We start from the raw sequence: 23498 nt of genomic DNA, 5'->3' as shown, positions 1-23498 counted from the left end.
TAGATTTATTTGGTTGGCACTGAAAGTGGGGTTTTTTGTTTTTCAACGTATGGAATGTGACAGATGCACGAAAATTCACAATCCTCAATAGGTAAATTTATTTTATTAAATCATCCAAACGATTGCGTAAATGATTGTTATTTTAGATAGAGAGGTAGCTTTTTTCCGTATATACGATATAACCATTTTCATCGGTATGTAAGTGATGATATCAAATAGCTCAAATTCATACAAGCATAAAGCTTCAAAAAACCATGATTTCGACTACTATCACTCAGATGATAATTATGACAATAACAGTTTGGATGATGAAGTAGGTGAACCAAATCACAAGTATAATATATATACGAGAGATGGAAGGTACAGGGGCATTAGTGGTCGGGCCAGGCCGACTGAATTTAGATCATCTAGTAGGGCTAGCGAACGAAGGGGCGGATTTAGGGGCAGGGGTGGGCAAAGCACCAGAAGAAATGAGCGTGATTTTACCGAGAATTTATATCCCGTGAGGAAATATGATTTGCGAAACAATGAATCTACTGGTAAGTTATTTGTATGCCATCCACTTGGTCTTGCTTATTTTGTCTTAGCTTTCAAAATATTAGGTATAATGTTCTTAAAATAATAGTACAACACTTTGAATAGATAAATTCATTTTTTGTGCGAATTTGTAATTGTCGTATGTGCAAATTAAACCTAAAGAATAAGTCTATCAAATTAGATAAAGGTAAAAATACTTTTTATAAATATAAATCAATATAAAACTATTTGTTCGGGATATGTATTAGTATTGTTTTAATTAAGAATCATACAATTTATTTTTCAGTAATAAGTAAACTTGATTGTTTTCATTAATAATTTGTATGCATTGAGACTACACCTAAAAACACACAAATTAATGTAATTGTTTTTATAAAAAAGTATACAATATATGTGCATGTCATAAAATTTGTAGAAAAAGCTGAACAAACATAATAATAATGAATTAATGAATACATCAATAAAACCAACAGTGAAATCCTGTACCTACAATTTAATGTTATTTCAGGAAGTTATAGGGGAAAATTTTATGAGCCAGACAAAAAGGTGGACTTCAAGTTCAGCCTGCCGGAAGATACGAGAATTTCAAAACTGCTCAGACGTTTGTCGTCGGAAAGCGATCAGGAGAATTCGTTGGCCATATCGAAAAAATTATTGGAGGTACTCCTGTTGCCCGATAATGCGGTTTACGTACGGAAAGCGTTTCACATATTGGGCGAATCTATGTATGACATACTGTACGTGGCGCCAGGACCGCTGGCCAAACAGCAGGCGGCCCGAGCGTTGGGTCGGATGGGTTACATAATGGGCCAAGAGAACGACTTCGAACGCTATCAACAGTGGCTGTTTTCCAAATTGGTCGGTACGCACGAAGAGATCCAGATACTCCTGATGAAGTCGTTCAAGGAAACGTTCAGCATGGAGGCGAAGAAACCGGTACTAGAGAACCACGCTGAGAATTTAATCAACAATTTGGTCACGACGATTGAGACAACGGAAAATGCGGAAATGTTCAAGGCGATTCTTGACACGTTGATGAGTTTCGTCGAACTGTACCCGAGGAGTTTCTACGATCAGTTCAGGGACACGATCGATTTGTTGTTCGGGTGGCACGTCGATCACACACAACCGCTCAACAACATCGAATTTATATCAAAGAACATGCTCCGGGCCAGGGAACATTTTAAATGCGTCGCCCATCTGTCGTTTTCCATCGGCTTGATAGAGAATTTCCTTGAGGACATAACTAATTATGCGTCGCAAATGGACGAACCTGGCTCAAACTCTCTTCAACACGTCACCGTTTTGGTGCTTGCAATGAATACTGTACTGAAATGTCTGGATGTTGAATTTCATCCAGCCAACAATAAGGATGTCACAATTGATTTTGTGAATAAATGTTTGGGGAAAGTTATTGCGACCCTTACCGATTTTTTAGAGATATGCCAGCCCGACAATTTATTGATTGCCGCTAATGAATGTATTTCACTGCTGTTAGGAGTGCTAGATAATAAAAGTCAAAGTCTTACAACTAAAATATTTCAGTTACTTGACCTAGAATTGAAAATTATGGATGATTTTACCGACGCATCAGTCATATCTTTGCTTTTGTTCATTTCCAAGGTTGTTAAAGAACTTTCAACCAACCTTCCAATTGAACTGATAGAAAAGTTAATTGGACCAAACTCCAAAGTTCTACATCTGAGATATTCACCAACTAGAAGTATTCAACAATCCGTTATATGCGTTTACCAGTCTTTACTAAACGTTAAAAACGTATCTTTACTACAAGAAACCTACAGATACGTTCTGGGAGATTTAGAAATTGTGTACAAGAATATTTTGCCCACTTTAGAACCATTCGCTCAAAGCAACCCATTTTCGAGCAGAATCATCGAAGCGACAGAAAATTGCGAACTGACAGTCCTGTTTCTGTTGAGGTGCATGTCGCAACTGGCGAATGCGAGTTCAATTATTGTTATGTGGGCTTTAAAACCAACCATATTGGAGCTTGTGGGTGTTAATTTGCAACCACATAACCCTGTGCTGGCCAAAAACACTCCAGCCTTGCAATACAGTTTGTTGTATCTACTCTATTCCCATTGTAAATGTTACAATCACTTCATTTCAAACAGTTCTTTGGTTACGAACAAGAAGGACCTGTCTAGTATGATGAATTTATTTTCCTTGAACGACGGATTGAATACCAACGATGTGCCAAACACTTCACCCAATTCTGGGAACTTCGCCGTCATTTTGAGCATACTCCACAAGACGTTAAGCGTACCTACTTCGTGCGAGGTCACTTTGTTGCTGCTGCAATGGACGAACGACATACTGATTAACTCCGAGATTTATTTAGAAAATTTGTACAACAACGAGCTGTTTATGCAGGTGACTAACGTATTGGTGAAGTGCGGATACAATTTCAACACCAATATTGTCCTGATGGTTTGCGAAAATTTGGATAAACTATTGAGTAACAAGCAACTATCTTGGACGAACACGTTTTTGAGTAACGTAACCGATTTGTGCAAATTGCACATGAAATCCAATGACGCAAATGTACGGGATTCGTACACAAAATTAGCCGCCAACATACCGTGGGATATTTGTATTGTAGAACTGAACAAAACCAACTCCACATTCAAGAAAACCAAAACCATCACGTCCAAAGACTACAACAATTTCGTTTTATACATGGCCCAACACTTGCATCTGAACGGCACAATAGAAAGCGAGATGTACCCTTTGCAATTTAAAAACTTCATGAATTACCTACTGAAAAACGAACGAACGGATAACAATTGGCTAGAGGACATATTCACGTCCTGTTGGACTCTGGAAGGATACTCTCAACTGAACATGGAATTGTACTTTGACCTGGCAATCAATTCGAATCAAGTGCTGACCAACTGGGCGACGTTAGAGGCCGCCCAGTTTTGCGTCAACTACAAACTGAGGACACCGCTGGGCAAACCCAACGAAACGTTCACGAAAATCGAGGGCGCCCTCAATCAACTGGGCAACGATCTAATCTCGTTGAAAAAAGGCGGCAAGACTGAGCAAGCGCAGTCGGACGGTCGGCGTGTCAGGATGCTGCTGCAGTTCGTCGAGCACTTGGAAAAATCCATTTACAACGCGTCAGAAGGGACCGCGTTGGCTATGCCGGCGTCTTCGAAGGTGGTCCGGTCGTTCTTTATCGCCAACACTAACACCTGCTACGAGTGGCTGTCGAGGATACGTATGGTGCTGATGCACGTCGCCTTGCACGCCGGGGAGGCCCCCATAGCGTTGCGACACGGACAAAGTTTATTGAGGGACATGGCGGCAGGGGATAAGACCAAAACTCCGGAGTTTGAAAAAGTACTTATCTTTGTCACCATAGCTCTTTTGAAACTGAAAGAACCGGAGGCTTTGTACGGGTTGTACTCTTGGTGCAAGGAGGTGAGCGGAAAACGCATACTGTGGATTAAATATGCGGCGGAACAAGCGTCCAAAAGATACGAAGTTGCTTTGGAGGGCTACAGAAGTTTGTTGCAAAGTAACGACGAAGGGGAGAGTAAAATCATCGAGTCTGACACCGTTAGCTTTATCGTAGATCAAATTATTGTCTGTTACAAGGAATTGAACAGTTGGTCAGAGTTGATTTATTGGCACGAGATGGAAAATAAATCTCACACAGAGAATGGAAGGAAATATTGGTTTAACACAACTGACTGGGATTGTAACAAATGTTTATCCAATTTAGATTTTAATAATGCAGCTTTTGAAGAACTCACAACTTGGGAATACAAAAACGACAGCAAATACTGGAGTGCATACGAAACATTATCCACAACCGAAACCAACTTGTACAACATCGCTCTGAATATTAATTCCAAAGATCTGGAAGAAAATTTAACGAAAATTAACACGAATATTACGTACGTACAAAACTCAATTCAAGAACATCTTAATTCTGCTCCGTCAGAGTTCTTGCAGAACTTTTCGCTGTTATTATATGTTTCCAACGGCTTGAAACAAGTAGCAAATCACACACCAGCTCATACTGTATTTCTGGTGTCGGAGAATTTTGAGAACGAAATCAACAAAATTGAGTCGTCGGTTTTGAGGAAGATATTGTGGTGGTCAGAGTATTTTGGCGCTGTGCAAAATCAAGGTTTCAATGTATTTTGCAGCAACCTACGATTGGACATAATCAAACGGTCCCGTAAAGAAAAAAATTTTAAATTGGCCTATCAATACTTACAGAAATTCTTCAGGGACAAGAACATATGTTTGCCGGAGAAGCTAGAAGGCGACAAGTTAGCCGGAGCTTTCTTACAAAAACTAGGCGATATTGAACTGTGGACGGTCGATATAGCTAAAGCAGTGTCCGAAGTTATAAAATTGTCGTACGTGGAGGAACCAAGGAACAATACGTTTAATTTGTGCGCAGCCGCATCCACTGCGATATCAAAATATGCGGAGATGTTCAGCAGCGGGGAACTGAGGAAGATCAGCAGCAAGATTCTAATAAAGCTGGCCTCGTGGCTGCAGACGAACGAAAACATATCTGTAACCGAAATGAGCAGTCCCCTCAGTAAACTCCTGATGGTTCTTCCCGAAATCGGCATGATGGAGAAAATAGCGGCCAACATAATACCCCTGAACGAAATGGCCATCGGAAAGTTGTTGCAGTTCAGCGTCCATCACTGCGCAACGCTGGCAAAAAGTTGGAATGCTTTTGGCACTTGGTGCTACCGATGGGGTAAGAAAATGGTCGACCATAGCGCCGACATCAAAAACAATTTGTCCGACGAACAGTTCGAAGATCTGAAAAAACTATTGCCGCCGGACACGTCCGAAGATGACGTGAAGAAAATAATAGGGATCATTGCTCAGACCAGGTCGGCAATAGATGACGAGGACATCGACTCCAACGAAATTAACACGTCGGACATGATACAGGCGCAGCTGCAATGCGTGAACGTGCTGAGAAGTGCTTCCGACGAACAGCTGCACGGACTGGTGCAAATCTGGCGTGACATCCAGAAGAGGATCTATACCTATTACTTCCTGAGCGCCGACGCTTACTTTAAATACCTGCATCTCGCCTCCAATTCCGAAAACATCAACAAGAGCACGGAGTGCAACACCATAACCGTAACGTTACGATTGCTACGTTTGATCGTCAAGTATGCTTTGGAATTGCAGAGCATTTTGGAGGAAGGACTTCAAACAACGCCTACGCAACCATGGAAAGTTATTATACCTCAACTTTTCTCCAGGTTGAACCATCCCGAAAGTTATGTGAGGCACAGAGTATCGGATTTGTTGTGTAGGGTGGCGGAAGACGCCCCTCAATTGATCACTTTCCCAGCTGTCGTGGGTGCCTTGGAAGGTGGTCTCAAATTCGATTTCTCCGAGATTACGTTGCCCAAAGATTGTCTGTCGCAGAACAACGAAGGAAATGAAGATAACGAGCTGAATGAAGATGATGATTACGACAGTGACAACGAGGAACCAGTCAACACCTTGCAGGCTTGCTTTAAAACCATGGTAGACACCCTTAGCAAGCAAGATCCTGAGACGATCACTCAAGTGCAGACTTTGGTTAAAGAGCTGAGACGCATCACTTTGTTGTGGGACGAATTATGGTTAGGTACTTTGGCACAACACCAATCAGAAATCACTAAGAGACAACAACAATTAGAATACGAAATAGAGAAAGTAAACGACAACGTGAACCTGTCCAGCGAGGAGAAAATCTCTTTGATTGCTGAAAAACACAGAATCATCATCAAGCCTATTATTTTTATACTGGAGCAGCTGCTGGATGTAACTAGCGTAGAAGCGGAGACCCCGCACGAAAAGGAGTTCCAGGAGAAATATCTGGATGACATCAAGGACGTGATTGCGAAGTTAAAGAGCCCGGAGTCTCCGGAAAAACCTCAAGAGTCGCTACAACCTTTAAGGGCGTTGCAAAAGAAGTTCCAGCAGAAGTTCCATAAACGTGCCTCCTACTCTTTAAAAATGCAGAACATCAGCCCAATATTGCACAACATTAAAGATACGCTAATAGCTATGCCCGGAATAGCTTCAACGACTAAAAACGTGACAGTGGCTCATGTATCCAACGTGGTGTCCATCTTGCCAACCAAAACGAAGCCCAAGAAACTTGTGTTTTATGGTTCTGATGGACAAACTTACACCTACTTGTTCAAAGGTTTGGAAGACTTGCATTTGGACGAAAGAATTATGCAGTTCTTAAGCATCGCCAACACCATGATGGCTCAAAACGCCGACCCTTCTGGCCACAATCTCTACAGGGCCAGACATTATTCCGTCATCCCCCTGGGACCCCGTTCTGGTTTGATTTCCTGGGTGGACGGCACCACCCCCGCCTTCGCCCTCTACAAACGCTGGCAACAAAGGGAGGCGCTCAAGCCGAATGTGAAGAACGCCGTCAACACCAACACCACCGTGCTAAGACCCTCGGAGCTGTTCTACAACAAGTTGAACCCACTGTTACAAGAACACGGCGTGAAAAACATCGAAAACAGAAAGGAGTGGCCCTTGTCGGTGCTCAAGCAGGTGCTGACGGAACTGATGAACGAAACCCCGAGCGACCTTTTGGCCAAAGAGCTGTGGTGCAACTCCATAAACGCCGGCACCTGGTGGGAGAACGTGAAGAGGTACTCGTACTCGGTGGCGGTGATGAGCATTATAGGCTACATCATCGGTTTGGGCGACCGGCATTTGGACAACGTGCTCGTCGATCTGAACACCGGCGACGTGGTGCACATCGACTACAACGTGTGCTTCGAGAAGGGAAAGACGCTACGCGTGCCCGAGAAGGTGCCCTTCAGACTGACGCCGAACATCCGAGATGCTTTGGGTGTTACTGGGGTGGAGGTGAGTGTTTTTGTCTACCAGTTTTGAAATTTAACGGTCACGACCTTGTTTGATTAATTAAAATGAGGTCTTGTAAATAGTTTTTATGGGCTCTAATTTGATTAATAAAGTCTCGTGCTTCTGTATTGTAAATTGGTCCGGCGATATAAGTTTGTCCAAAATTATTTTGTTACGATATTATTATGTGAATTCTAAAAGCAGTTAACTTAGATTTATTGCTCGTAGTACTACGGTTTCTTAAACCACATGTGAAAGACGATTAAAATGCTAATACGAATTAGAATATGGTTTAGGGGCAACGTCCAGATGTTACTTAATTGTAGCTAAACACTTACAAGTTTTCTATGAAAAAACCAAGGTGAAGTCCACGTGTTATGACCAATTAGATTATAAATTAGATGAAAAAATACTACTTGGAATTCTCACTTTTTATATTTCAATGCCGCATTTTGTTACCTGTACTTACATTTAAATGACGATTTGCTTACGGTTTATTAATGTTTTGCAAAGACCATCATAAATTATGTGCCTTGTAAGTTGACTTAAACGGAAACATATTCCTGGAATACCTTTTATATATTATGCAACTATTTATATAATAAATTAAACATTTAAATGACGAGTTAAAATGTTAGCAGTAATTTGTTCAATAAATGTTATTACGCTAGAAATTAATAACATTGGATAAATGATAATTTTTTAAAAATAATGTACAACTCATTCATTAGAAGTTTATGGAGAAAAGGTACTCATTTAAAATTTCTATAGCAATTATAATTTTATTTGAACTACGTTTCTAATTTATTTTGAACAAAGTTCCGGTTTTACCGGTCGAATTTCTAACCTTTGTTAAAATTTTTTGGTTATTTAACTTTAAATGGGTATGTTCGGTGTATCACCCTGTATAGTATTCCACTCGAGAATGTTATTTTTTAGCTAGTATTTTGAATTGGCACTTGATAGTAGTTGACGAAAGTGGATAATCAATAATCTGTACAGATTCCAAAAATACATTCCATCAGAAATACTCATAAACTCAATGTGGTGCATCTTCATGTGTAATGTACCCAAAATAAACATCAAATTTGTACTAAAATATTGGCAGAATTCCCTTTGATAACTGTTTCCAATTGGATTGTTCAACTAATTAAACAATTTATTGTGAAATTGGGTGGTACCCGATCTATTCTGGCCTGGCCAACACCACATCCCATTAAACTTCATAAGGTCGCGGAAATTGTGGGTAATTATCGCACGGAATGAGAGACTAGGAAGTACGCCGCAGGTCATGCAAATTACCAAAATCGGCATCGAGGTCGTCCGCATCAATTAAATTTCTAAAAGCATACACCACGTTTCAAATACATAAAATTTATTTGTACAATAAAAAATACTTGAGTGGAAGTTTGAGAATTTCGTATCACAATCTTATTAGCACTTCGGTCCAAGCTGCACAAACACCAAGCCTAGTTTCTGTTGCTGATGTTCGTCATTTCGGTGCCGACGCTCGACTCAATTTCTTCGGACTGGCGCCTCTCGCTGCGCACCACCTCCTCCTCGCGGCCGTTGCATATGCCGTTCATGGAGCCCTTTTTGCTGGGCACGTGGTTGGTGACGAAGGCGGCGCTGCACACGTTGGGACTCTGGCAACGGAGCAGGCAGGCGAACGCCTTGCGGAAGTTGGTGTTCTTCCACGCGTAGATCAGGGGGTTGATGCCGGAGTTGGCGACGGCCAACGTGAACGCGATCTCGTACACGGCCTTTCTGATTAGTCCGGTGGTGCGGGCGTACGTGATCACGACGAAAAACGGGAACCAGCACAGGGAAAACGACCCCAGGATTATTATCATCACCTGTAATTAAAAAAAAAAAATGCTTTCATGTTGTTGATTCATGTAAGCAGAACGTTCTTGGAATTGGATTTATTGATTATCGTTGATTGATAATAACGACTTTGCATAAGTTACTAATAAAATATATTTCATTGATGGAGAACGTAAATAAAATGCGTGACGAAAATCAATAAAACAATTAGCAGTTCACCTTCCGGTCGGTATGAACAAAGGGATTATGCAAAAAAATATTACACACTAATAGCATAGCATGTTTATTTCCCCACTGATAAGAAGTTCAGTGAAAATGAATTTAACGCTAGCGGAAATAAGGTTTCGGAAAATTTTACATGTATTCAGTGAATGATACGAGATTATTAGTAAATTTTACCAAAACAAATTTTATCTTGATCCGGTTGGTAATTAGAATTTAATTACAGTGGTTCACAAATTTCAATTTCTGAAATATAGAAATTTTCTCTTATATAGAATAAACATATTTTTCAATAATAAGAAATCAACATCTGATATAAGTGAAAATGTGATAAAAATAATAAGCATATATAATATAAACTATATGAGAAGCTGAAAAATGGCTAATTGGAGTCACCTGTAATTGATTTACCCATAAGTAGTATAATTAAATAGTATTTGCTTCCTCAAAAAAAAAAACTGTTACCAAGAATTTCAATTGAAGTGGTTAATCAAAAATTGCTCTTTAAATCGATAAATTGTTTTCACTTAGGAGTATTTCAAGGAGTCGTTAGTTTTTAGGACAATACAAATGTTCCAATTATGTCAAGTGATAATGTCCAATTAAAGCCATACATTTTAATACATATTCGCCAAAATATTCAATATTTTGTTTTCCAGGTTTAAATAAGATAAAATTAATTTTTTTGTCACTCATTTAGTTTTCTTCCTAAGAGAAAAAAGTGATGAACCAGGTGAGAAGTTTCACTATCACATGATAGTGTAGATTTTGGTCTACCAAAACTAAAGTTTAAAACGTAAAGGATATTGAAATGATTTGTTATTAAAAAATATTATTCAGAAAATGGTGACTGAAAATGGTCAAAAATCACATAAAATTTTAACTACTGCTGCAACTCAATTAATATTCTTCTGATCGAAACGAATTGGGCATCATCTCAATCCAAGTAAATAGCTCAAATAGAAAAAAATAAATTTTCGAGTCTAGCACACTCGACTTGCACCAAAAATATATAATAGAAAGTTTCCGTAAATTTGCCGTTACCTTTCTTGTCAATATTTGGTGTTTGGACTCGGTGATTAATGTCTGGATGCATATAATTTAAACAATATAATATATTATTCAACTAAATTTAGAACCGGCAGCACATTAAATACCTCGTGCCGTATATTTAATTAGAAATCGATTACCCCGATTGGTTGTTATGATCAAACGGATAAAGGCACAACGCATAATTTTCGCCTTGCAGATGGACAGAACCAATAAACCAATAACAATTATCCCATACATCACCGGTTGCATCACGACCGTTTATCCTGTTTTCGTTTTCTGTTTTATGCGACAGCTCATTACAGTGTTCTCACGTTTCAAGACGCACATACGGGTTTGTTCAATATTGTTTGCTTTTGGGCAAGTGCAAGCACGAACATGAGCTGTTTGTTTTACTGGCAGTGATCGTGCATTTAAACTCGTGCTAATGATGTTTGAATTGCTTGCTAAACCACTTTGTTTAGTTCACGAAGATTTAAATATACTCGTGTGAAAATTATAAATATTTTTTTTGGAGGTGCTTGGAGAAAGTATTTATTTGCTTGATAACAATAGAATTTTTCTAGGTGTCTAGGTAATCACAAAGTTTAAACAAAGTGACATTTTTTAAATAAGTACTTTGTAATAAATGAACTGAAATTAAGTAATACTTTCAGTTGGGCGGCAATTAAGATTCCTTAAAACACAACAATCGTCTAATGGATCATAAATGTGTTTGTTGAAATTGAATATCCCTAAACTAAATTTGTAAACACATCAAATACTTTCTAACTTTTGATAAACGACACTCTTGTCATTAGCTTATCAATATGCTTATTGAACCCATATTAATCAATATGGTGGAAGGACGAGTCTTTTACCTGAAACGACTTGGAGTCCTTAACGTTGGGTACGGAGTTGGTACTCCTAATACGTTTGGCGTGTCCAGTAGCCTCGCAACAAATCCTCAAGTACAAAAACAACAGTATGATCCAAACCGCACCGAATAAGGGACAAACGAAGAAGTTGATGAAGTTGGCCGGCAACACTTTAACTATCTCGCACGTCACACCTTCCACCCAATCGTTCCAAAATATTATAGTCGATATAATGGAAAAACTGAGCACCCACACCAACACGATGAGCACCCAGGCCGTTCTTTTCGTCATATATCTGGTGTAGTGGAACGGATACACTATAGCCAAGTAACGATCAGTGGCGATGCACAGGAGGTTCACTATGGAGCTGGCCATCGCGAACGAGATCAACAAGAACCGTAACAGACACTTGAGTTGCCCGTTGCCGAAGCCCTCCACCAGAGAAAACGCCATGTGATAGGGGATGGAGGCACCCACCAAAAGATCACTAACTGCCAGGCTGAAGATGAACTGATTGGCCACCAATCCGAACAGCTTGCGGCTGAACAGGATGGCCGCGATGGTCAGCACGTTGCCCAGGATCGTGGCGACGGTGATGAAGATGTTCAGCGCCAGCCACAGGATGCTGCCCGAGTACGTGTCGTCGGACAAGAAGAACGTGTCGTTGATCTCCAGGCTGCTGTTCATGTCGGCTCACTGTTTCCGTCTCGTTTTGTAAACATTCCGGTTCGGGGACGGTGCCATGTCTGCGGGACTCGGCGCTCCGCGTACGACTGCCCGGATACCTTCGCGGCGAACCGAAATTTCGATGCGGTAACACGCCGCGTTTGTTGTGTCACGCTCTTCGGTCGACGGGGGTTTTCCTCGGGCGGTGGGGAAGTTGCGCGCCTGGATTTCGGATGTGTGAATGAACCGCGTTTCGGGTGTACGAATTGATATGTTGGTTCTATAAATATAACGTGCTCAATGATTCTGAATAATCTTTTTGAGGAAATTTGTTTATCACGTTCGAACAATTTAAATGTCAACTTTTGTTCCATTCACATAATTAATTCAAGTTTTTATTGTTGGAATTTTCTATGTTCATTATCATTTTTTAAATATCACCCTTTAAATGTAGCTAAATACCGCATAATTTCGTTATTGACCTCACAAATCTAAAATGCTATTTAATTTGATTCCAAGAAGATTAACATAAAATTTGTAGTTTTAAATCAGAAATTTAACTGAAATAAATCAGACAGCATAATTATCATGATACTGAAAATAATTGCAAAAAGGAAGAATATTGGCCAAAAGTAGAGCAACTTATTTAAAATTTAAATAATTTTTTTCCTGGTTATTATGTTAAAAAAATGTATATTGAAAATTAACTTCCCTTTATAAATTTAAATATTACGTAGTTAAACAATAAAAAAATAAAGAGTTTACTTTTGCTGATGAACATATGCTATTTAAAGTTTTATTACTACAAATAATTTGTAATTAGTATTTTAATTAATTCTACACTAATTGTAAAATCCCCATTATTATGTATAACTTCCAAACACTTTTTTTAAATGGAAAGCAACAGATGGTCAATAATATTTGGATCCATATTTTGCCAGGATTCTTGCAGAACCGTGAATAAATCTTACTGATTAAGTTTTCAATAAAGTTTAGATCGGGAAATTGAGATGGCCAGTTCATAACATTAATTTTTTCCCTTAAAAGCCACTGTTTCGGGTCACAATCTTGTTGAAAATAAAGTTTTAGTAGTATATTTTTATCTGAATACGGTATCATATTGTTCCTCAATATTTCTTTATATATAAAACGATTCGGAAAGACAACCCCATACCATTACCGACCTGTCGCCGTGTTTAACTGTGACTATGGTAAACTTTAGGTTAAACTTTTCATGAATAGGTCGTCTTACACATAAAATCCCATCACTACTAACCAGATTAAACTTGATTTCATCATTCCAGATCGCTCGTTTTCAATCATTTAAAGTCCAGTGTAAAAGGGACGTGGTAAATTCGGCTATTCTGTTCTTCTCTGATTGTAGTGGTTTTTTAGTCTGACCTTTTTGCATGAAGACCCCCTTGTAGTAATCTATCTCTTACAGTACTTAAAAAACATTAATTCTAAGTTGTGTCCCAAGTAGACCTTTTATTTTGCTGGAACTCAAGAAAGGATCTTGAGGATATGATAGGGTAAAATTTGTATATCCTGAAATCTATTGATTTTTGGAAAATAATTTCTTTCCACGAGATACGATATTAACTTAGTTTATTTTGGTGTATATTATGAATATTATTGTTGAGATTAGTGATATTTAGTAAAAAGTTGCTCTACTTTTTGCCAGGCGAATATTTAGTTTTTTGATTTGTTGCAGAATTACAGACAGAATTATTTTTAATCCACGAAATATTCACCGATATATTTCTATAGACTGTGATCATAATTAGTATAAATTATATTAGATAGACGTATTTTTAAAGTTGCTCTACTTTCTGCTAATACTGTAAATAAATCTTTTTATTTATTTATAAAAATTGCCACAGACATTGAAAATTAAATAGAAGTAATGTTTACTTCGTTTTTCTAATTCGTGCCGGGGGCAAATCGTCCAAGAGCTTATCTGGAAGACCCAGATATTTACTACTGTTGTACGCACGCCAATTTATAGTCCAATTTTGAGACGTTCAATTTATGGCTATATATTACACAAACTTATTTATTGTCAAATTATTAATTGTAGTGTGTGATTTAAATATAATTAGTTTTATTCATGGCAAAGCGAAAGCAAATCCCAATGACCTTACGAAAACAAACGTAAACTTGAGAAATATCGCACAATTGAAAATCTGAAATTCTGCACATCAATAAAGGGTCCATATTCAAAATTTTAAATAAATTTGATACTTGTGGATCTGTTGCGGATCGTTCCAGAGCAGGTAGACCTCGTAGTACGGATACAATTCCCAGATTGACAACCAGTGATATTCATTAAGAATCTCTGGAGGGTAATGCACAAAATTTAACCGCTAAGGCTGTGTAAAAAAAGACTGCGGGAAATGGGACAGTTTGGAAGAAAATCCATAAAGACACTCCTTATATCAAAGAATAATAAAAAGAACAGGGTTAGTTTTGCAAGAGAGCATCCTTCGTGGTCCAACGAAAAGTGGGGATTGGTATTATTTAGCGATGAAAATAAGTTTAATGGAAAGATGGCAAGGGGTTTGTAAGGCGACTAGTATGCTAACAGTTCCATAAATATACCAATTATACGGAGGGGACAATGTTAGGGTATAGGGCTGGTTAAATCGATATGGCATTGGTCTGTTATTCCATATTACCCAAAAAATGAATCGATTTGATTATGGAAACATATTAAAGGACCACATGCTACCTTTCAGAGGATAATATGCTACTAAGATAGTTGTTTCAACTGGACAATGATCCCAATCATGCTTTCAAGTACATAAAAGACTGGTTCGAACAAGAAAAAGTACAAGTTTTGCCATGCCACATTTAAATTATTTAGAAAGGGATATACGGCAAAAATAAGACGGAGCTACTGAAAAGACTTCAAATGGAATGGCAAAAAATACCTCCAGAATTTACCAGAAAATTGGTTGACTCCATGAACAAAAGACAGTCATACAAGATGCTAGTTACGTAATAAAATATTAATGCTTCTATTTATATTTGGTTTACGAGCCCTAATAACATAAGGTTCGGACGATATTAATTTTCATAGATATGTACACATATCTTTATATTTACTGCTTTTTGAGTTATCAAATTTACATATGTTGTTGAAGTACAAATAAAGAAAACATCTGTAAACGTTGCCACTGTGACCAAAATTAACGTAACTAATTAACTTAAAAAATGTAAAAATAAAGTACATTTTAGTGACCACATGTACTTATTTCGGTCATTTAGTAAGGTGTCACATCCCCTTTAGCTTTGATTACAACTTGAATACGAGGTGGCAGTATTTGAAGACGATTATTTCTTAGGTAAATTTTTATTCTTTGCCACAAAGTCTCTATAATGTTTAATTCGGGACTACTTGAGGGCCATTCAAAAACTCGTATATCATGATCCTCAAACCCATTTTTTTTGTCTTGGCAGTATAACTGCTCTCAAGAAATAGCTCTTCGACGCTAAGGAGTAGTTTATTGGTCAAAATTTGTTGATATCTTTCAGTATTAACGGTACCGTCTATGAAAGCCATCTTCTCAACAAACATACTGTCCATTTAAGACAATCCCTATGAAATGCTCCTGTTTTATCGCAAATTATTCATTTCTTACAATCTTCAACAGAGACGTCAATCTTAGATTAATTGCTAAACATCACTTTGGAGCAATTATCTATTATCCGTGGTAATTTCGATTTGGCTCTAATTAATCGATTATTCAATTAATTTTTAGTTAAGTGATTTTTTTGCGAGAAATAAAATTTTAATCAGTTTAGATAATATTTTATATTTTAAATTGTAAATTTCATGAAATTTAGCCCTGACTTTTGTATCCTCAGCCTGCAACATTCACGTGAAATCCTAGTTCCCGTTTCGGCACTAAAAATTGCAATTATATCTCTTAACGTGGCTCTTCTGTGACTTACAATTTTTTCCTCGTATTTCGAACTTGGCTGTTTCCCTATAACATTTTATGATACCTACCGTTGATTTTGGTAAATTTAAATTTTCTCCTATTGAACTCATGCTTTTCGCCTTATGATATTGCTTTATCACAATTTCGCGAATTTTCTTTTTTATTATTTTATCAACCGTGAAATTCTCTATTGTCCGAACATAAACTTGTCAACGTAAGTTGCTCTTTTTATAAACTATTCTTTTTTTTAATTATAATTATTTAAATAAAAGTGTTTGTTTTCGTGTTACAAGTAAATGTAAGCAGTGTATTTAATGAATTATAAAAAATATATATGAATGTGTAATTTTTAAAAGTCAAAGTCATGGCTATACATTGAAATATGATATTGACCGTACATTAAGTTGTTAGAGCTCGTATAATTCGAAAATTACATTATTTAATAAGGTTTCCAAACTTATGTCCAAATAAAAGAGTTTAATTTTGAATAAAATTATATTTTTCTTTATAATATCTTAATAAGTGTAAATACAATTTATTATTCCCTTATACACGAGATACAACAGTAATTTTACTTAAATCATTAATTGTTTATTAACTATTCCAATAATAAACAATTCAATTTTAGAATAGAAATATTTATTAATATTTAATTTAATTAATTATGTTAAATAATACATGGAGTACCATAGAAAATAACAAAGTTATTGATGTTTTAAGATGCACAAAATTATACTTAAATAACACCTACCACCTAAAATTTGGGAGTACTAAGAATGGTTTTTGATTAACATGTATTCCAAAAAGATGATTTTTTTAGTATTAAAATTGGTGATTTTCAGACATTTTAGTTAGTCCATCAATCAAAATTTTTTGAAAAAAATTGACTGTAGTACTTAGGTATTTGCAATTGCGTGTAGAAAAATTCCAAAAATAGACAGGGAGTTTCATTGAAAATAACGAAGTTATGGATATTTTTAGATACATAAAATTAAACGAATATACATCCTGTATAAAATTTGGGAGTACTATTGCCAACTACATATATAATGGCTTTTGGTTACTTGTTAAATTTCCTTTCTTCCAGTAGTATATAAAAAATTTTTATTTTAATTTTAAAGATTCCCACATACCATAAGGAGGTCAGTTTTTTTATTATAGAAAGTCTTTTATTTATTTAATTGTAATTGTCTAAACCAATTAGGAGAAATAATCAAATAGAAATTTAGTTAGAAATCCGGTCAATTTTTGGCCCAGTCCCAAACAAAAACAAGTTATCGACAACAAAATCAATAAAAAACAACTAATAACCTATACCAAAGTTTATTTCTGACAAACATATGATAATCAAGAAACGAATCATCGTTTATATTACCAGATAAATTGGAAAGATTATTAAACATGTTGGACCTCGTGCCCTGCATTAACTTTGTCGGTAGAATAATTGTTTTCGGAGATCAAGTTTGATTAAAGAGGTACATGGTTGGGGAATAGTTATGAAAAACAACATGTACCGTGGGAAAATTTGCGACCAGCGCATCACAGATACCGCTGGAACGCCTTAAAATATCTACCTAAGAACAATCTGGAAAATCCAATGAGGAACAATTGATTCGTTATTTGAACAAACAAATTAGTCAATTCATTTAAATTAAACCGTCCGCTGAATATTAAAGCACAATATAGGAAGCGTTCACTTTCATTGTGACTGAATTATTTCACAGAACATTGTTCGAGGAACCTTCGGCAAAGAACCCCGGCATTCCTAATTGTATTTTTTATCCTTCATAATCTTAATTTTCATATTGTTTTGGATCCCAGTTGTTTTATCTACTGTCGATATTTGTTCATTGGCTTAGCATATTTGCAGTTGTTATAGTTAATTGACTTTGATTAAATGTTGATCGACATTATCTAAATAACTGCGTTACCTACATAATAACATCTCCTTTTTCTATTTTACCGTTTTGACAAGCTGAATTACAGCACAAGTTTATCGCTTAATCTTCCAACTAATGCCACAAAATGTGGAGTTTTCCGTTAGACTTTTTTTATTATGTTAATCTAATTCGCCGTGTACATGTAAATTGGAACTATTAAAAGATTTGAAAAATCTCTGCTGGTCACAAAAATAAGCATTCTGAAGGACTAATGCATCAATAAAACCTTTATCATCACATATTTAACAAAAACAAATATGAACGTTCACTTCATAAACGTTTATAAACATTACAACATGTAAAGTATCCAAATATACACGCAATTTACATACAATCATAGTAATTACTATCGTTTCCTATCATTTAATGTTTTGTTTACATGAACATTGACAATAAATTGTATTGTGACACCTACACGAAGACATTCCAATTGAATTATTGCCCGTTGTCACATATAAACACCTGTTATGAATACTAAATGGCGTTAACAAGTAATTCGTTGTTGATTACAGGGAATTTTCCGTTTAGCCTGCGAAAACGTGCTGAAAACCATGAAAAAAGGACGTGAAACGTTATTGACTTTACTAGAGGCATTCGTTTACGATCCATTAATCGATTGGACTGTGGGTGGTGAAGTTTTGGCCGGTACCACCTTCGGGGGAGTCGCAAATCACGCATCGTCACGACAGAATAAGAAAGATTTGGAAAAGGAAGTTACCTTGTCGATGTTCAACGTCAGATGCACGGAAATGAGGGTCGAATGGGACGAGAACAGGTAAGAGTTAAACGAGTACTTAAGTACTGGGTAAGAATGTAACAAAATTGTTTGCAGAGATGAAATAATGAACGTGTTACCTGATTTGGAGAACAAAGTGACAGAGTTATTGAAAATTATTACCGGAATGGCCAAAACTGAGGATCTTCTCCAAGACTTGCATCAACAAATGGCGTTGGTGAAAGAGGCGGAAGCTCATGGCGCAAATAAACATCCATTGTACCAACTCCCGATGAAATACGAATCGTACCATAAAACACAAACGATTATATTAACGGCCAGGAAAGAGATGGAGGCGATAATGGCGGACTGTGAAAGACAAATACACATCTACCAAGACGCACTGAAGAACCTGGATGCGGACAACATCAACCTACTCTTCTTAGAAATCAGCTCGAAAAGCGAAGAACACATGCACATCTTCGATTTGGTGCGTGAGTTCTTGCACAACGCAGGCAAAGATGACGTTATACTGCAGTGCCAACAGTCCGAAACTGAAGTCGGCGAATTGTCTCAAAACTTAACAATATCCGCCAGGAAATGTCTGCAACAACTTCAAGAGTATCATTCCATCCTAATGACTTGTCCAAAATCCTACATGGACAATCACCGCCTGAAAATTTATTTAGATTGGTCCCACCTACTGTTGGAATCGAAGACCACCGATTGTTGCAACGCTGTCTTCGAACGTTTCAAGATGTTCTTGTCGCACGGCATGCCCGCCCACATCATAAAATGCGCCGTCTCTCTCCAGGCCCAGTATCAGGAAACGGTGGATCAGGTGAACAAATTGTTCGACGAACTTACCAAAATCAGCACCAAGGAACCGATCATCGCACTGGAAAAACTGTACGCCAATTCAAAAGTGAGCATTTCGACATTCCTCAGCTGCGAAAAGGGGGCGACGGACGCGTTCGAGTTCGTGGTCGCCAACGAGCTGGTGGGGTTGAATCGTAGCTTCATCACTCTGGAGATTGCTGCGCACAGAAGCGACAAAGTTTTAATCAAACTGCAGAGCAGAGATGGAGATTGGTTTTTGGACGACCTAGTCATGAATAGCATGAGAGCTGTGGAGATGATTAATAATTTGCCGTTAAGTCCAAACGCAGACGATCGTTTCTTGAGAGTACTGAGCGGGGTGAGAATCGCCAACAATGTTTATCAATGCCTCTCCGATTTGCATTCCAATTTCCACACCATTATCCTATCTGAGAGCATGAAGAAGGTACACAACGAAGAGCCGACTGTGTTACAGATGATTAAAGATATCAACGAACTGATTACCAGTTTGGATACTAGCATACCGGAGCTAATTGAACAACTGAGCAAGGTCTTAAAAATGATACTCATGCAGATGGATATTAACGTAAGTGTTTTTTCATTTACCTTAAAATTTGTTGTTATATGTTTTGTATTTCAGAAATCTTTCGATTATATCATCGATAAAGTGGCAGTAATCAGGACTAAATTCCACGACTTGATTGGCCCCCAAACGGATAATCTCAGTCAAGGCAAAATGCTCTTAATGGGTTTCAATGGACTGTTTGAAAAAATAAACCAAGAAATGGCTAATTTAATAAATACCTTATCCGACTTGGAAATACCAAAATCATGGAAGAAAATCGATCAGGTTAAAGAGGCGAAGAGTATTTCAGCCCACATCTTCAATCCAGACGTGAAAAAAATCCTTGATGACATATTTTTACTTAAAAGACTCCAAACTATCGTGGACTTCTTCAAGATTTGCGTTGAGATGTGCCAGTCGTTTAAGAAGGACGGAGTTATTTGCATCTACAACGACGAACAGTTATTAAGACCGGTTAGACAATTCATTGCTGACTTTATATCATCTCAATTATTAGGAGTAACAACCGAGGCGATCGCGTATTCAGTCTGCTTTGTGCTGCAGAATCTCGGTTTGGATCTAACCAACGAGATTGAGCAGAAGGACGTGGGGGCTGAACACAAGGTGCCCATCGACGAATTGTGCACTAAAGTATGGAACTCGTTGACCAAGCAAGGCATCTTCACGCAAAACGTTTGGTCTCAAGCTCAAAGTTTGGAGAATAACATGAAGAACGCGTGGGAGAAAATACGAATACCGAAGAGACTGGAACAAAAATTGGCACATCTGCAATCGACCGCTATGAGAATCAATCACCTACTGACTGTACACAACTTTATGTACGACGAAATTCACAACGGCTCATTTAGGAACAAGCTACTGATGGATTGTCATAAAGAACTATTAACCTTGCAAACAATCCATACGCAACTGACAGATGCTCGTGAAAGGCAACAAGGATTAATTGATAAGGCCCATCAAAGATTGAACTGGGCCAAGGGAGCGAATCCTAATGTTGGTGAGATTTCCACCGCTTTTATAAATGCAATTGATGCGAGGGATTCACAGTTAAATTTGGAACAAAAGGCTGTAGCGAAAATTTTGGCTATTGGAAACTCAATATTAAATTACGAAATTATTAGGAATGCAGGTGTTGAAGCAACGGTGTACAACAACGCTTTCAACACCAGTCTAGACAAGTGGATGCAAGCCTGTCAAATGAATAACGAAAGATGCCTGAACATGACACACACGGAGGAGAGCATCATGAATTTGATCACACCAGAACTGGTTGATGATCCAAAATGGTTGGACAAAGTTTCCGAAATGATAACCCAAGTGATATCGATCGAACAGAAACACTTAAACGAAACGAAAACAATCAGCCTCGCTGAGAAACACAAGCTTCAAACACTGGTGGACACTTTGAGGACTAAATACAACGTACATTGCAAATTGATGTCGGACGTGAAAAACTTAATTAAAACAATGGCGAAAATTGAGGACTATAGCTCGCAAACTCAACACTTCATCGCCGAGTACCGACAGTACGTCGAACATTTCAACGCGGCGTTCGCGTTGTTCAAGAAAGACATTAAGAAGGACGAGCTGAACGAGGCGCTGACTCACATCAAACACATCAAGCACCACACTGAGCACCTGTACACGGAACTGCTGAACCTGGAGGCACGGAAGAACAAGCCGTCGGTCCGTCGATTGGACTGCGTGCTGGCTGAGAAACATGCGAAGGAGACGACGAAGGGTCAGCAGCGGAACGCGTACGCGGTCAGCGTTTGGCGTAGGGTCAAAATGAAATTGGAGGGTAGAGATCCGGATCCTGGCAGAAAGTACACTGCACAAGAACAGGTAAGTGATCTAATTATATTCACGCAACTATTTTATTGAACCACCTGGTGGTTGTGTTTCAGGTCGATTATGTGATAAGAGAAGCCACCAGCTTGGATAATCTGGCTCTGCTTTACGAGGGCTGGACACCATGGGTGTGAAGAGAATTAAGTGTGCGGCAGTAAGCCTGCCTGGATCTCCCTTCAGTAAATGTAGAGCGCCAGCGCATATGAGTCGCAATAGCGTGTGATTGAAGCAGCAGCACCATCTAACTTAACTAGCTTCTCAGATCAAGTCGCTTAGTTTTATTGTTCATGCAAGTGTAAGGGTCTGTTTAAATAAAATTCCAGTGGGTAATCGCAAATGAAATTTCAGTAATCGACAATCACAAATTAAAACAAAGGAAAACAAAAACAAAACTAAACAATGCGGAACTTGGAGAAAACGAGGATTTGCATTACTAGTAAAACTTTGCTACTTGCAAATACATAGTAAAGTAATTCAAAGTTCATGCTGCTTTTCATTTTTATTATCAACGGTTGTCAGAGTTGACACAAACAAATACTGCCTGTGGGGCAGTTGTATATTTTAGCAAAAATATACAAATGAGTCGTAATTTATGTAAACTGAAGTTCTTGATTGATGTCAAGTTTTGTACCCTTTACAACTCTTTGGTACAATCATCAAAGCACCACACAATTTTTTATACTGTGTTTGGAGAAATGGTGTCGGGTATAATTTTGATGGGAAAGTATTCGAATTGTCGTTAATTCAAATCATGTTTATCTTATAGTTGAGACATTTTTTATTTTTTAAATATTGTTTTTCTTTTATTCATCAATTGTCTTGTATTGTTTATTGTGTAAATTTCTTACTTTGAGATACCCGGTATTCTAACCATGCCTAAAAATATATTCTAGACATTGTTAGGTTATTCCTCCACTTATATTGCTTAAAAATTACATTATTCATTTCGATTTTTTTATAATTTACGACTTCTCATCTAACTAATTGTTTTATTAAAGATTATTAAGCACATATATTTAAACATAAAGCAGTAAAATATAAATATTATATTGAATTATTTCATAATAATTACTAATATTACTACATGTCATGATTTGGTTCAGTCATCCATTTTTATGTTACGTTAAAAGAGGACAAATTCATCAAAATGTTTTTAATCCTGATGAATTATAAACAACCGTTTTATAATGTCGTTGACAAACACAGTATTTTGAGTTGACAAATGTGTAACTTTTAATGTAACATGTTAAAATTGATGTTTAAAAAAAATAGCAAAAACACTTTAGATGTTTATGAATTCGATAGTGTAATTGTTCAAATCTTATCTTCAATTCCTTAAAAAATTGTTTTCTAGTTATAGTCATCCATTCAATAGTAATTAATTAGGGTATTTTATAATTTTGTGGTTCTTTTAGGAAAATGTGATAAACATTTTTAACTCGCCTCAATGTTACTTTATATGATGTGACCTTTTACTAATGTTTATTACTCTTTCTCTTCTGTATTTTAAATCCTAATATAGTCTTATTGTGTAATTTGTATTTTTATTCCCTTTTCCTTCTG

General features: G+C 37.3%; 2 protein-coding genes across 2 annotated transcripts; one reads left to right on the top strand and one right to left on the bottom strand.

The window, feature by feature from the left end:
* Window positions 1–37: 37 nt before the first annotated feature.
* Window positions 38–23470, top strand: LOC109606614 (serine/threonine-protein kinase SMG1). The gene is made up of 7 exons (XM_020023153.2): window positions 38–91; window positions 147–539; window positions 1046–7437; window positions 18456–18718; window positions 18776–20084; window positions 20139–21929; window positions 21992–23470. Exons 2-7 carry the CDS (start codon window positions 206–208, stop codon window positions 22067–22069), a joined length of 10167 nt encoding a protein of 3388 aa, XP_019878712.2. The 5' UTR covers window positions 38–91; window positions 147–205; the 3' UTR covers window positions 22070–23470.
* On the bottom strand, window positions 8844–12145 carry LOC109606626 (octopamine receptor 1). The gene is made up of 2 exons (XM_020023165.2): window positions 11394–12145; window positions 8844–9290 (listed from the first exon to the last, which is right to left on the bottom strand). The coding sequence occupies exons 1-2, from the start codon at window positions 12075–12077 to the stop codon at window positions 8904–8906; spliced, it is 1071 nt and encodes a 356-aa protein (XP_019878724.1). The 5' UTR covers window positions 12078–12145; the 3' UTR covers window positions 8844–8903.
* Window positions 23471–23498: the final 28 nt, after the last annotated feature.

This window comes from Aethina tumida, chromosome 2 (assembly GCF_024364675.1).
Source record: "Aethina tumida isolate Nest 87 chromosome 2, icAetTumi1.1, whole genome shotgun sequence".
Classification (NCBI taxonomy): domain Eukaryota; kingdom Metazoa; phylum Arthropoda; class Insecta; order Coleoptera; family Nitidulidae; genus Aethina; species Aethina tumida.
The sequence above is the reverse complement of the archived record's forward strand: the minus strand, read 5'-3'. Positions and strand labels throughout refer to the sequence as shown.

Coding starts and splice junctions, on each gene's coding strand:
- LOC109606614 (XM_020023153.2), top strand. CDS start 206: ATGATATCAAATAGCTCAAATTCATACAAGCATAAAGCTTCAAAAAAC. Junction 18,719..18,775: donor GTCGAATGGGACGAGAACAG/GTAAGAGTTAAA, acceptor AATTGTTTGCAG/AGATGAAATAATGAACGTGT. Junction 21,930..21,991: donor AGTACACTGCACAAGAACAG/GTAAGTGATCTA, acceptor GTTGTGTTTCAG/GTCGATTATGTGATAAGAGA.
- LOC109606626 (XM_020023165.2), bottom strand. CDS start 12,077: ATGAACAGCAGCCTGGAGATCAACGACACGTTCTTCTTGTCCGACGAC. Junction 9,291..11,393: donor AGGACTCCAAGTCGTTTCAG/GTAAAAGACTCG, acceptor TTTTAATTACAG/GTGATGATAATAATCCTGGG.